Raw genomic sequence first — 12,330 nt, forward strand, 5'->3', positions numbered from 1 at the left:
TTGTGGCTCTGCTTTGAAAAGGCGTTAAAAGAGGCAGTTCTCCCCGCGCCGTTAGTTGTTGGGAGTACCTGAGAGGTGAAGCTTGTTTTATGTAGCTTAATCTTTCTTATAGAATCGTAGAATCTATAAGGGTTGGAAAAGACCTTCAAGGATCATCGAGTCCAACCCTACTGTCGTTACTAGACCCTGGCACTAAGTGCCACATCACGTCTCAGGGATGGTGAATCCACCACCTCCCCGGGCAGCACATTCCAATGCCTGAGCACTCTCTCTGTAAAAAAAAAAAATCTTTTCTTTCTCTCTCTCTCTCTCTCTCTCTTTCTCCCTCTCTCTCTCTCAAAAATCTTCTCTGTGTCTCTCACTCTATCTATCTATCTATATGTCGCTGTGTACAACTTCCACGCAAGGGGCAGTGGAGGGGCGAACAACGACCTCTTCTCTCTGGTGATAGGACCTGAGAGAATAGCCTGAAGTTGTGTCATAGGAGGTTGAGGTTAGATCTTGGTAAAAGTTCATCACGCAGAGGCTGGTTGGGCACTGGAACAGCTCCCGCGGGAAGTTGTCACAGCCCCAAGCCTGAAGTGTTTGTTAGTGCCCTCGTGTGATTATCAGAGATGTCCTGTGCAGGGCCAAGAGTTGGACTCGATGATCCTCACAGGTCCCTTCTAACTCTGTGTATTCTGTGATCTTTCATTTAAAACTTAGTGACAATAACATAATGTGCCTCTAGAGCAAATAAAAAGTGTAGATCAAGTTCAGGCTCTGTTTATGCACAATGTGCATTTTGAAAGATACGCCTTTCGTTGAGGATTTTGTTTGCTGAAATATTTTTATTATTATTTTTTCCTGGCCTAGCTAGTTGTAGATACTGTGAATGCCTTCCTAAATTATTGTGACCATGCCTATGCTGCCATACAGCAGGATTTGCTCAAGGAATTCATATTTAATAATAGCATTAATACTAATTAGTCACTGTTTATTACACGAGGAGCTCACAAGGTATATAGTCATCACTGTCAGGCTGTGACTGTCGGATCAACCAGGAGATCTTTCTGGGTTTTCTCATAGGAGTGACAGAGCAAGGGGAGAGCTGGATGGATTATTCTGCAGTGCTACAGCTTATGTGCCACAGGCTGGAAATTTACCTTTCTACGAATTATTTATGTGTGCCTAAACACTTTGTTTCAGCAAAAGGTAAAACATATTAAATATTTAATGTGGTTTACAAAAGCATATAAAGATTGTAGTTTGTGTAAGAATGATTTCCAAGACTTGCTGTCTTCCTACTTACTTACAAAACATGGTGCAAACACTCTAATCTCAAAAATTTACAGAGGTGCTTGTATAGATCTTGCTACTTATGCATAATGTATTAATTAAAATTTAAAGTATTTTCCCCCTTGATTTTCTTTTTGCAAGTTTTGAACATAGTCTTGCAATATGTTTTTCTGTTCCTTAACAGGTTTTTCTTCTCCAGGGTTAAAGCCATGGCTGAAGTGAGTGATAGCAACTTAGGAAAACTGACCATTATGCAGCAAGCAGTAGCCTCTTGTTGTGGAGCTTTAATAACATCATTATTTGGTAAGGCAAACTGTCAAGCTTGCCACAGAGAGAATCTTTAGAAAGGGATTACTCTTCAGTTTGACTCAGCATGATGTCTGCATATATATATTTCGACTAATATGTTCCACAGTGATGGGTTTAGATAGTTTTCCTTTTTTTTTGTATTTTAAAAATGTGGTTAATTGAAATCTCTTCTGTCCCTGAAAAACTGTAACCATTTCTGAAAATAAGAATAATATTTATTAACTTTAAATTTCTGTTTCTTTTTTCCTTTCATTGTAGTTATTGCTTTTTCTCTAGAAAAAACAAAATTAATAATAAACCTTAATTTCCATACTTCCTGCTGCTTAAAAATAGATTTTAAATAAAAAACTGTATAGTAAAGTAGACAGAGATCCTGCAGGGCTGTCTACTGTGAGGTGTCCCCTTCATCGTACCACTTTAGTAGTAACAATTTATTCTCTTGTGATGCCTTACACTGTCAAAGCCTTTTATGTTTGGTTTTATGTTGGTTTTTTTCTCCTAACTGTTGCTTTTAAGGATAGATTTTTGTTACTTTTTTAAACTTCTGTATAATCTGTGGAATTCATCTTCTGCTTCATAGTCAGTTATCTCACTCAGGATCTCCTTCCCCATGTGTACCTAAGCAGGCATTGGTTGGTTTGTTTCAGCACTTCACGTGCCTTAGAATTCTTCAAGCTCATTAGCTAATACTTTGTATTTCTGTTACTTTTTGCCTTAAGGTAGCCTTTGGTTCTGACTTCTAATGTGGATTAAACTGCAGGGAAATGTGCAATTTTCTCTAAGCACAGTTTATCCCCCACAAAATTTCCAAGTGTTTACAAAATAGGATCTTAACAGGAACCTGTCAAATTCCTAGTCTTTCTGTTCTGTCTTTATATATCATGGGTCCTGTGGTGTTAGGTAAAGTAGCAAGCAAAGTTACATCAGACCTATGGAATTCAATTGTCTGTACATACACACAATTGTAGTACAGCATCAGGTGTTGGTGTGTGAGAGATGCAGGAGAGGTGTAGAAGACCAGCTTCTTTCTCAAGTGGCAGCCTGGACATGAGCTAGAATATATGTGACCAGCTAAGATGCTACTGGATGACAAATTTTAAGCAACTTAAATTGAGCTGCAGGAGTAACATTATTTCCCCACATTTAGATAGTGAAATGTGATCCAAGTATTCACCACTTGTTAGTTAACTGAGAGGCATCAAGAGAGAGGTAAGGTGTGACTCCATTGCGAGTGCATAGGAATGTTTTCAGCAAGACACGTGCTAGTGTGTTTGACTTTGCCTCTAGCTGCCACTTTGTGTGTCCTGTGTAGTTTCTGTTAACTGTGTAATTATTTCAGATACCTTAGAGAGTCAGATGGCACTAGCTGCTTATATGCAGGCACCTGAATTGAGCCCTCAAGTCAATATAGTCAGTAGAGGATGATCCAGTTGCCCAGCCACTGTAGCATTCAGCAGGTCTAGGCCTGTTAAAATTGTAAGGGCTGTAGTGGAACCAATTAAATGTTCACTAAACCTTCATTTACTTTTCAACAACCCCGAAGTTTTAAGTATTGTCTACATGCAGCAAAGAAGAAAAGTACATCATGAGTTTAACATGTATCTTTTGAATGTTGCTATTATGGTCAGTTTACTGAAACAGGATAAACACATGAAGAATGCTGTGCTACTTTACATGCTGGATGCCAAAATCTGATCTCTTACTCCTTGTGGTATGCTACTTATAAAAGCTTAGTAGCAGAGCATAATACCACAAGTGTTAGCAATTTCAGGTGAGGTGAAACAATGTTATTTGGATGAGCTTTGTGTATCTCTAATAGCTGATGCCTGTACTATTAGTAAATCAGAAAAGATGCATATGGTCACTTGCAAACCATGGTAACATCTTTTTCTCTGTCTGATAACACTGTAAGACTGGTCTCTTACTTTTTTTCCCTCTGTTCAGACATCTGTATGCTTTTACATTTTCAGGGCATGCAGGGATTTTCTAAATTACTTCTGTTTCATTTTAGTAACTCCTCTTGATGTTATCAAAACTCGACTGCAAGCCCAAAGCAACCCATTCCCTAAAGGTAAGCTAGTAATGCTGTGCTGAGTTGCAGAATGTTTGTATTTGTTTCACTATTGCTATGTTTGTTTCTTCAGCATGAGTGGGGGCGAGATAAAGCAATGCAGCAATATCTACTGAAATTGCTAAAGAATGTGCCAGTGAATAGACACAGTGGAAAAAAAATGCCATAAGTACATACCACTTTAAATAGGGGTTTTTTTCTGTCTTTCTTAGTATCTTCCTTGTGGCAGAAGGTAAAACTGTTACTGATTTGAGATTTTTTTAAAAAGGGGGATTAATTAATAAATATTTCCTCAGAGGGCATATGTGGTCAGAATACTCGATCAAAGTTCATCTACTCCAGAATCTAGAGATCTTTGAAATGGGGAAGTAAGTCTTACCTGAGTCACTTGCCAGTTGGCTTCTAAATAGATGAAGACATTGCACACTCAAAGATATGCTAATAGTTCATACTATTTACTTGTACTTAATGAATCAGATTTAAAAGGAAAAGAGATGACTGGTCTTGCATACTGAATGTGGAGGGGTGAATATTTGTAGTCACACTTGCTGTAAATCAGGAAAAATGCTTGTGCCTTCTGTCTTGATTTTTAGTAAATTTTAAAGCCTTCAGAAATTTCAAACGTGGAGCTCCAAGTATGTTTTTGTAATGGCAATAATACTTTATCAAGCAGGTTTGAAGTACATGATGTAGAAGAAATAAAAAACAAATAGAGAGTATAAACAGTCCAATCTAAGATACAATAACCTCCACTTGTAATGTGGAATGCTGAGGCTACTTATTAAAAGATTTAAAAGTCTGAAAGATGTTCACAGTTGCATACAATAGTTACATTCAGGCCTTTTGTTGGTTTTGGCCTTCAGCAGGTAGCATAACATGAACATGTCTCCTGGAGCTTTGTGAGCACAGTTTCATTCGTCTGGCACTTTGAGTGGTACATTTGTTCCTTCTTTTACCTAATTTGTGGTTAGTGGCTTACTGAGATTATTTTGCCCCTCTGTGTCTAACCAGAGATAAATGTGTGTTGCCACGATATCCAGTTTGAAATTGCTGCTGCATAGGAACAGTCTTACAAACATTAACTCTATTCTTATACACCATTTTATTAGGAAAGTGTTTTGTGTACTCCAATGGCCTTATGGATCATATATGTGTTTGTGAAAATGGGGACAGCAAAGCCTGGTATAAAAAACCTGGGCATTTCAAAGGGACCTTGGTAAGGACATTTTACATATATATAAAACTGTACATTTTTAAGTAGCTTACTGTAAAGTTATTGGGTTTTGGGGGTTCTACTAGAGTCTGTTATCATTTGAGCGAGTCTTTATGTGGTTACACAGTGTAATTTTGATGGTGATTAATGATGCCTTCCACTTTCTACAATAAAATACATGCTCCTTCCTTAAGATGCATAAGGAGGCAGCTACACACTACTCACAGATTACTGGCTCTGTTATTTTTTTTTCCCCACTTGAGCTATATTGCCAATAGTTGCTCATTGCAGGGACCAATTTTCTGTTACCTGCTTACAGCTATTCTGCCCACAGATCTCCCAGTGTGCTCCTGAGCTGAACTAACAGTGCAGATAGTGTTTTAAAGTTCATGTGTCAAGTCCTCTATCCATTGAAACTTACAGAACTAGCATTTTCCCAGACTCTTGAAACAGAATTGCTGTCACACACTGTTTTGCTGCTTCATCAATCAAGATTTTCTGTGATTTTGCTTTTAAATTACACGTGGTCAAGGATTTTTCAGAATTAAGTTTCTGAGAATGAGATGTTCAAACTTTCCAAGTTTGAATTTTTTAATTAACTTTACAATTTTAGAAAGTTTTTTAATTGATATGAATTTATGCCCATTTTTGCTTTCACAAGGTGGTTCATAAAGGAGGGTGACTGTCATATAATTGGATTTCTTTCATTTTTGTAAAACATGAGTCCAATCTATACCTTCCTGTTTTGTCAGTCTGTCGAAGCTGATTATAAACATATAAACTAAGTAGTATAGAAGTGTCTTTGTTGTCAAACCATGTTAGGACCTTCTAGGGATTCTTGACTCTCTCTCAAAGGTCCATTTTTACTAGTTAAATTTGTTTTAATAAATCTTTGTTTTCTCCATTCAACTCTTTACCTCAGTGGACTAGTCCACCAAGGCTGCCTCCTCTAAAGCTGATCACCTTTTTCTTCCTGTAAATCTTTTTTGTGGTCTGTCAGACTGTATCTTTTGAGACTCTGGGATAATGTCTGGTCTTAAACATATTCTAATCCATCAAATGTCAACTTCTTGCCCCAGATGTTTAAGAAAACTAGGTATCCTAATATTAGGGAGCTTGTGTTTTTGTTGGTGATTTTAGCTGAATGATCTTCAAGGTTTGGTGTTCCTCTGCTGTCAGTCATCTGGGAGCATATGAGACAGCTGTGACAGTAATTGCAACCTTCCAGGTATATAGTAGAGTGTATATACGTTGCACATATGTTGTCGCATTGTTGTCAGAGGAAGAAAGTACTGAAGAATCATCAGGAAATAATTGTTATTTCATGCCTTGAACTTATGTGATGTATTAAAACAAATCTTTTAATGGATTATTTTGGGGAAGTTCCCACAAGTTGCTGCTGTGCCATATTAGTTGTGAAAATGACTTTATTCACAGAGCTGTCACTCACTGATAAACACTTACTACTCGGGCTTTTAAAGATGGAAGGAAATTCTTCATTTCAGTCACACAAATTACTCCATTCAGCTCAGTGGAGCTATTTGATTAAATATGATAGCTAGTGTAGGCAGTTACAAAATTGGGGTCTCATAATGATAAACCATTTTAGAAACATCCTTTTAAAGACATTAATGTTGTGTTCTGCCAGCTAAAATATATTGAGTACAAAATTTCGTAGCTAATTATTGCTCTTTGCCTGGTTGTATTTGTAGGATGCATTTGTGAAAATTACTCAAATAGAGGGAATGAAGTCACTGTGGAGTGGACTTCCCCCAACACTGTAAGTTGAATGTTCTCTTTTGGTAGCATGTTATGAGCTATTGTTAAAAATTTATTTAGTTATTTAGACAAACTATTATGTTTATTTCTAAGTTATTTTGTAAATTTGGTAAATTCTGAAGTTACAGATAATGATATAATCAGTTCGATTCAGAAATGTCTAGAGAGAGTATAATTTTTGCCAGATTTTGAGATTTCTCTGATATATTACCATCAGTTAGGCACGAACATTAGACTTAACATTCTGGCTTTTAGAGATGGTATCTTTACTATAACTGTTCCTTTGATAGCATTATCACATCACAGGATCAAATGTGATTGCTAGAGAATGCCAGTCTTTGACAGAGACTTGCTGTCCTATCTTGTTACTAATGACTTGCTATCAGCAGCAGAGTTGTTTCCAGACACTCTGGTGTTGCATCTCATTACCCTCACTCCTCCACACAAGAGAAAACCTCTTCAGCCTAAACATCACCAAAGTTTTATCTTCTTGTTCATATTAACCTGGTACAGTTAGAAATTAAGGCCTCTATAATTATGTCCTCCTCCATAAACAGTCCAAAAAAGTGGTCATTATGTATATTAAAGCTGTATTGTGGTCATTATGTATATTAAAGTTATATAATTAATTATAATGTATTAATTATATCCTCCTCCATAAACAGTCCAAAGAAGTGGTCATTATGTATATTAAAATTGTATCTTCTAAGACACAAAGTCTTGCCCAGTATGAAAGCACTGGTACAGTTTTGATTTGTAGACAGTGCTCTGTGTATAGGCACAAGAAAGCAAAGCATGGGGGAGCTCAGCCTTATTTATCTTGCAGTATGTGGCAATTTCAAAATATAAACCTTTAGGATCTGACTGAACTAAGAGATCTGGAATGGAAAAAGCTTATATTTACACATACCACATTGCTTCACAAGTGGAATCATAACTGTTGAGTAAGATGGTGAAAATACTCTCCAGCTGTTAAATGAATAAAAGTTTAAGGTTAGTAGCTGCTTCTGTAATGTTTCGTTTGGTTTCTTCGTATTCAGATCTTTCACTTCCATTCCTTTATCTAAATAGTTCTGAAGCTGGTGTGAAATGAATTTTGACTGAGATAATAACCATTATTTTACTTACAGTTTTTCCTAATGAAATAAAAATCTGGGAAGTCTGTGGATTTGAAACTCTGAACTAGAGGCAGTGAATCAAAACCATGGGATTAATGCTGGAGATTTGTGTCTTTATTTAAGCAAAACATCCATACAATACTTTATTCTTCTGCTTTTCTTGTATTAATTTAGATTCCCTCTCTTATATTTTAGAATAATGGCACTTCCTACTACAGTAATCTATTTTACCTGCTATGACCAACTGTGTGAAGCTTTGAAAGACAGACTGGGAAAGGATGATGAACGCATTCCAGTTCTTGCAGGTTCCTTAAGCAGATGTAAGTTCTCATCTGTTTAGAGAGAAAACTGAAATAAAATACCTGTATGCTGTTTTCTTAGGTTTGTTTTGTGGTTTTTATTTAAAGTAAATTTGCTGTGGCTTTAAGTGAGGGATAATCTTATGTGGAGCTGGGCACAGGAAGGAATACTGTAATTACCCAGTAATTCTTGGGCAACAAAACCCTCTGTAATAATGGAAAAATGTGATTTGTTTTTGCTGTTAAACTTTCACTATGTTTGCAATTTGTTCACAATTTTATGTTTCTAGACTTCTACCAAGGACAGTTTAATTTAAGTCTGTTCTATTGTGACTCTAATAATAAACATCATTATTTTCTATAATGGAAGCTACACAGGTAATTATAAGGCAAACAAAAATTGGACTTGTGCTGGTTTTACTACTGTATGATGTGGACTGAATTTGTTTTTGTATTTTTTTACTTTTGTTTATCCTTTTCCTCACCTATTTCTGTAGAAGTAACTCAGGTTTTATATTTTTGGGCTTTCCTAGAGTCTGAGAATGTAGTTCCATATTCTACTTGTGACAACCATGGGGGCACTAGTGGAAAAAGAATTGTTACTCTGTGGTGCTGTGGTGAATTATTCTTATTAGGTTGCTCCAGTTTTTAAATTCACATGTTAAACCTTATCTCAGCCACAGAAGAAAAGTTCTAGTAAAATTGTTAATGTCTGTTACACATGTGATGGGAGCTTGTTAGTAACTGGTGCCTTACTGATCATTTTGCAAAATGCAAGAGAGTTACTTTATCAGATATAGATTGCTATCTAATTATTCTTGATAGTTCAAAGTAAGAATGGCAAAGATCATAGAATCATAGAACCAACCAGGTTGGAAGAGACATCAAAGATCATCGAGTCCAACCCTACCATCGTTACTAGACCATGGCACTAAGTGCCACATCCAGTCTCAGCTTGAAAACCTCCAGGGATGGTGAATCCACCACCTCCCTGGGCAACACATTCCAATGCCTGAGCACTCTCTCCGTAAAAAATCTCTTCCTAATATCCAACCTAATCCTCCCCTGGCAGAGCTTGAGTCTGTGCCCTCTTGTCCTACTGCTGGTTGCCTGGGAGAAGAGACCAACCCCCACCTGACTACAACCTCCTTTCAGGAGGAAGATGCTTTGAAATCAGTAAAAGCTTAATCTTCAACCACAGTTTTTGTCCTTAAACAAAAAAGCCTTAAACCTCAAGCTCACTTTCTTCAAGTTACACTTTAAAATGGCAATTACTGAAAATTACTGTATATAAGTACTTGAAATGTTCAGCCCATTTGTGTATTAAATCTGAAAATGAGGATTCTTAACATGTTGCATCAATTGCAATGTGCCAGTATTGAAAAAAAAATCCCTTAACCAAAAGTGTAGGCACTTTGAATAGGTGTGGTATTCTTATCTGGAAAGGAAACTTATTTGGGGAATTAGTTAAGGAAAATGGGAGAGCTGGAAAGAACCGAATGTAGGTGAGATGTGACTTTAATGTTCTGGAAATACTCCTTTGGAATGCTGATTCACCAAAAGGCCCATTTCCCTCCTGTGCAGTCGGTTCTGTTACCATGGTGAGTCCCCTGGAGCTGATCAGAACTAGGATGCAGTATCGCAAGTTGTCCTACAAGCAGCTGTACCTGTGTGTCAGCACCAAAGTGGCTGCAGATGGATGGCTTTCCCTGTGGAGGGGCTGGAGTTCCACTGTTCTGAGAGATGTGCCTTTCTCAGGTAGGGTGTATTTTCCATGCAGGTTTATGTTATGTCAGAGGAAATGTTTATGCATAATTATTTTAGTATTTTTCTGTGCTTTTAGGTAATTTTAATGGCTGGCTTTAAGAAAGACTCAGATTTACTTGTTCTCTTTTGAATGTTTTTATCTGTAAATTCTGAGGACGTTATTTTTTCTCTCCATTTTCTCTGTGATAGGTATAGTGGCTGTTTTCTGATAAACATGTATCTAAGTCTTGTGTTGTGTAATTTTGAGAACATGTACAGAGAGTGACACAGTAGTGTCTTCAGGATTACTTTTTTAATCAAGATTAAGTAGTTTGTTTAACTGCACCAAAACACATGAAGGCAGAGCCCCACTCATTAGTAAAGCTCCAAAGCTAAAAGCCTTGAAGAAGAAGAAAAGTCTGAGCATAAAGTTAAAGAGGAGACTGCTAAAGGACCTGTTAATGCCAGCTTTCACTGTCTCTTTGGGGCCGTTTTTGTCAGAGCACTTGTGGATCATCAAACATCAATTGTCCTTGAAGCAGTTTCTGTCATTTGGGTAGTATCAGGAATAACACCTTTGAACACCTTATGCTGGCCCAGAAAAATTCTTCAAACCTATTTTTGGAGTCGGAGAACCCTTGAAGTATTTGACATGCTATCTTTGTTCTACTTCAATCTTAAGATAGTCTGACATCTAATTTAACTTGTGTTTCCAGACAGTCTAGTGAACCAGTCACTGTTTTGGACTGTTAGGGGGTTCGAGCACATTTGGATGTACTTGGAATAAATTTTAAATTGGCTGTGAACTAAACCAGTACATGATAAGTGGGAGGTGATTAGGATATTTAGTTTAAAATTTTATTGGCAATTAAGTGAGTTAACAGAACAAAGTTCTTTTAGCTGTTTTCTTTACAAAATGTGTAATATTCTGTTTTCTTACACACAGCTGCTGGGAAGTGTTTGAAAATTGTGGTTGGAATGTATTTCCTGCTTAAAGACCCAGTATCTTGATGGGAATTAATTTAGCCTTCTGTGATAGGGAAGGCTTCTGAACCTATGACAGTATGGTTTCATTAAGGCTAAAGACAACTGTCAGAATTCATCTGAACCTTTTGTACAAAGTAGTTCCTGTTCAGTTTTTAATTTACTTACTTTTCTTCTCTGCAAAATGCAACTTTCTCTTAGGCTACTCTGCTAAGATCTATAAGGGAACTCTAAAATTCATCTACTTCCTGTTGCCTGACTTCACATACAAGCCCTTGTTCTCTTCCCGATTTTTGTCAGTAGCACTGTGTGCGGAGCTAGCGAGTTTCCCTCCCTCGGCTGCTTTTAACAGTGGGCAGATCAGAGCCCTGTGGGGGAGTATACAAGGAAGAGAGCACTAAGGTGATGTGTGTGTGTTCTTCTCAGCCCTTCTCAGATTGTTGTGTCCATGCCTACTGTTCCCCCACTGATCCAAAACATGCTTGTTGATTTTAAGTCAGTCTCCACACTGCTCTGGCATTCACTTCACAGCCAGTGGGCACTTGTCTGTGCCCAGCACTTCGTAGGCATCATGGGATGCTGGAAAGGTGGAGGCACAAGTTAACATGCAGCTACTGCCTGATAGTTTGAGAACTATTATTGAAGAGCCAAAAGTGAGTAGGCAAGTAGATTTGTGAGTGAAAGAAAATATATTAAAAATGAAAAGGCACAAACCTCTCATTATATGAAGCTAAGGTGGTTTAATGCTGCTTACTGCCTTTTCCAAATGTGTTTTCTGATCATTTTTTTCTTTTCTGTTATGATGTGCTCCCTTTGTACCTTCAGTCTTAGCTCTTCAGTTTGAATAATGCCCCATCAGCATCGTGGTCTCTGGTATTCTTACAGCACAGTCTGCACCTTTGCTGCAGGTAGCTCAAGAATTAAAATCAGTGTAACAATCTGCATTGAGAAAGCAGCTCCTCTGTGAAAACAGTCAAGCAGCACAGCATGACTCAAGCAGCACAGGGTAATTAGAATCCCACTGTGTTCCTAGCTCAAGTGTTCAAGGTATGCTTTAAACATGTTCCTTGGGATTCTGGATAGACTGACTAAAACTTAAGCAGTGAATGTTTATAAACAGAACAACTGGGTTAACAAGGATATTTGAGTCATTCTTTAGGCAATGTTGTGGAGAACATAGCTGTAAAAGGCATTCAGGAAAATGAGTCCTGTAGGTGCTTAAGCAAAGTCTTATTAAATCAAGGTTTCATACCTTTCAGTGGTAGGTTTTCCTCAAACCCTGAGAATGCCTTCTGAGATAGTGCCTGCATTTGCTTCCGCAGAATGCTGGAGGCCAGGCAAAAGTGCTGTAAGTCTTCAGGACAAGGCAATACTTGGATATTTCTCTGCTGACACAGCCTCCAGAACTCAGTGCTCAGTGAGGCACAGTTATGCAGCTGTCATTTCCAGTATTTGACCAACTGCCACAAGGAATTACTCTATAATTCAGTCCAGTAGCATGTAGTTTGAAGTTCTAACTAGAAAGCAGAAAGA

At 37.6% G+C, this 12,330-nt stretch overlaps 1 protein-coding gene across 1 annotated transcript in view; it reads left to right on the top strand.

Moving 5' to 3' along the window:
- Window positions 1–1,529: 1,529 nt before the first annotated feature.
- The window catches only part of LOC103801278 (solute carrier family 25 member 40-like), a gene marked incomplete at its 3' end in the record, with an annotated part of 11,930 nt that continues 1,129 nt past the window's right edge, over window positions 1,530–12,330 (top strand). Inside the window, exons 1-6 of the mRNA XM_009073686.1 lie at window positions 1,530–1,581; window positions 3,599–3,658; window positions 4,768–4,874; window positions 6,584–6,651; window positions 7,964–8,088; window positions 9,652–9,825. Of these exons, the coding sequence (XP_009071934.1) occupies window positions 1,530–1,581; window positions 3,599–3,658; window positions 4,768–4,874; window positions 6,584–6,651; window positions 7,964–8,088; window positions 9,652–9,825 (586 nt within the window). The remainder of the gene's footprint in view (window positions 1,582–3,598; window positions 3,659–4,767; window positions 4,875–6,583; window positions 6,652–7,963; window positions 8,089–9,651; window positions 9,826–12,330) is intronic.

This window comes from Acanthisitta chloris, unplaced genomic scaffold, assembly GCF_000695815.1.
Source record: "Acanthisitta chloris isolate BGI_N310 unplaced genomic scaffold, ASM69581v1 scaffold36304, whole genome shotgun sequence".
In the NCBI taxonomy this organism is placed as follows: Eukaryota; Metazoa; Chordata; class Aves; order Passeriformes; family Acanthisittidae; genus Acanthisitta; species Acanthisitta chloris.